Consider the following 3,031-nt stretch of genomic DNA (forward strand, 5'->3'; position numbering starts at 1 on the left):
TCTATACACAAAAAATATATTTAAAAATTCACACCGAAAATTTGTCCGAAATTTCTCTGAAATTTCTGTGAAATTCGTTTGTCAGTTGTCACTAACAAAATATGAAATTTTGATTTTTTTCTTTTCTTTTTCCAATCAAGTTGAAATTGAATACAACAAAACCCTCTTTGGTACTTAGTAGATCTTTGCAAATAGAATCATGATGTTGTTGAAATTGAAGACAATATAAAATATTGTAGTCAGTACTTAGTAGATAATTTAATGGATAAAATATATGAAAAGGTAATTATATTTTAAATTGTTCCTTTGTTATGAGATTTATTATTTATGAAAATGTGTAGTAATCAAAGATCTTAATCTTATTTAGTGCCTACCTATATTCCATACATAAAAGTTTCAATAGGTAACTATAATATGAATACAAATTAAGATAATAATTTTAAAGGTAATGAGAACACTTTAGTATAAATAATTTGTTCATAAATTTTAGTTTTTTTTTTTTTTTTTTTGTAGTTGTCTAGTTTTCTACATAATGACAAGTTCTGACCTTGCGGGGAGCAAAAAAGACCCAACTTGGAATTATGCTTTTCCATATCAAGGCCAAACTAAAGGTACAGTATGCAAGTTTTGTAATACTATCATAAACAGTGGTGGTATCACTCGATTTAAGTTCCACTTGACTGGATTAGATCCTGCCAAGAATACATGAGTTTGTGATAAGGTGCCACCAGAAGTTCAAAAATTAGTAAAAGAATGGATGAGGAGAAAATCTACTGCAAACTATAAAAAAGATTCAATAATCCGTGATACTCGAGAAGAATTACGATCAGGGTTATCACAACAATTGGACTCTGAAGATGAAGATGAAGGTTTTCTAGGTCAGCAGGATGTAGATCCCCGCGATTATAAAGCTGCTATGAGAGCATCAAGACAATTAGAATGGGAAAGGGAGCAAGGTATAAGTAGAGGTGTTTCAGGGCCTGGTGGGACAAGTCGAAGCCAACCAAAATTTGAGAGATCAAAAAGTGTACGACAAGAGCATGGAGACCAACCTCAAGCTTCATTCCCACAGTCACTCTGTAAATCCAATGCTGCAAAACAAAAGAGCATCATCGACTCCATGTCAATGGAAAGCCTCAAGGAGAAGCTTTGGTCGATTATGTGGGAAGTTTTTCATATATACCAATGTCGTTGCGTACAAAGCAGAATCTCATGAATGCAAAAACATGATAACTGGAAGCACAACAGTGTCCAAATATTCCTTCGCCAAGTTCGTATTAGATAATGAACAAACACTTGACCATGGAACATAAGGAAATCACTGAATATATAAATAGCCAAAGAAAAATGTGGAAAACATATGGCTGCACCATAATAGCTGATGGGTGGTCTGGTCCAACAAGAATGCAAGTTATCAACTTCATGGTTTACTGTAAGGATAAGACTGTGTTTTTGAAGTCTGTTAATGCGTCAAGTGATATAAGGGAGCACAAATACCTTGCCAAGCTATTGAAAGATGTCATTAATGAAGTGGGGAGGGAGAATGTGGTTCAAATATGTACCGATAATGGCTCAGCCTTTGTGAAGGCTGGTAAGACATTATTGGAACGTTATAACTTCTATTAGACTCCATGTGCTGCACACTACATCGACTTAATGTTTGAAGATATTGGTAAAAAGACAAAGGTCAGTCATGTGATTACTATTGCTAGACTCGTGACTGTATATATCTACAATCACGGATGGGTGCTTGCTCTTATGAGAAAAATATGTGAGGGTGATTTGATTCGACCAGGACCAACACAGTTTGCCATTAATTACATTTCTCTTCAAAGCCTTTTCCAAAAGAAGGCTGGACTTAAACAATTGTTTACTTGTAATGACTGGGCTACTAGCAAATATAGTCAAACCAAGGAGGGAAGACGTATAGAGGAACTCGTTCTTGAAAACATGTTTTGGGACAATGTGCAAGCAGTGATTTCTATTTACAAGCCATTATACGGTGTTCTTCGAATAGTTGACACAGAGGTTAACCCGACAATGCTAATGCTGTATGATTTATTTAAGAAGGTGGGAACAAACCTGGAAGAAGTCAGGAATACAGTTTGGGTCAGAAAAATCATCGATGATAGATGGTTTAAGCAATTGTGTCATCCATTACATGCAACAGCTTATTATTTGAATCCAATGTTCCAGTATAGTGAAGGAATTGGTGATGATCCAGAGCTACTAGATGCCGTTCACTCAGTTTTTGCAAAGTTAGACCCAAACTCTATAGGCATCGCACAATTCGGACATGAGGTAAATTTTCTATATTTGATTAATTGTTATTTTCATTTACGAACATTTATAATTTTTTCTCATGCACATTATAAACTTTAGAGACTCATTATACGGATTTGGAAGACCAGCTGCCATTGCTACGTACGAGGAAATCAATGACTACATATGAATGGTGGAACATGTATGGGGGCGATGCACCTACACTTCGTAAATTGGCAATGAAGATCCTATCTCAAACCACATCATCTTCTGCTTGAGAGCGAAATTGGAACACATTTTCTCTTATCCATACGAAGCAAAGAAATCGTCTGGCACATAACAAACTCGAGAAAATTGTGTATTGTTATTACAACATGAAGCTACTATTGCGAGATGCAAAAGCCGCTGCAGATAGAGTTGCGGAGACCAGTTATTTGGACCTATTCAATATAGCTGCAGAGATAGGTGCAGAGGAAGCTGCTGATCCAATATACCATTGGGTTCGACCTTTACATTTAGATGATGAGCAGGAAATCCAGATCCAAATATAGCAACTCATGCTCATGGAATGGGAATTGATGTGGATACGGTAATGAAGAAAGAAGTAAGAGATCATTATGATGAAAGTGATGGAAGTGGTTATAAATTATCAAGAGCCACTAGTGAAAAATCAATTGATAATGATGATGATGATGATGATGATGATGATGATGATGATGATGATGGTGATGGTGATGGTGGTAATACTGGTGGTGGTAGCATATCGTGG

The 3,031-nt window shown here is 35.8% G+C and overlaps 1 protein-coding gene across 1 annotated transcript; it reads left to right on the forward strand.

The window, feature by feature from the left end:
- Nucleotides 1-1,347: 1,347 nt before the first annotated feature.
- On the forward strand, nt 1,348-2,813 carry LOC133737295 (uncharacterized). The gene is made up of 3 exons (XM_062164889.1): nt 1,348-1,591; nt 1,667-2,301; nt 2,643-2,813. Exons 1-3 carry the CDS (start codon nt 1,348-1,350, stop codon nt 2,811-2,813), a joined length of 1,050 nt encoding a protein of 349 aa, XP_062020873.1.
- The last annotated feature ends 218 nt before the right edge of the window (nt 2,814-3,031 follow it).

The sequence above is a fragment of the Rosa rugosa genome, chromosome 3 (genome assembly GCF_958449725.1).
Source record: "Rosa rugosa chromosome 3, drRosRugo1.1, whole genome shotgun sequence".
Taxonomy (NCBI): Eukaryota; Viridiplantae; Streptophyta; class Magnoliopsida; order Rosales; family Rosaceae; genus Rosa; species Rosa rugosa.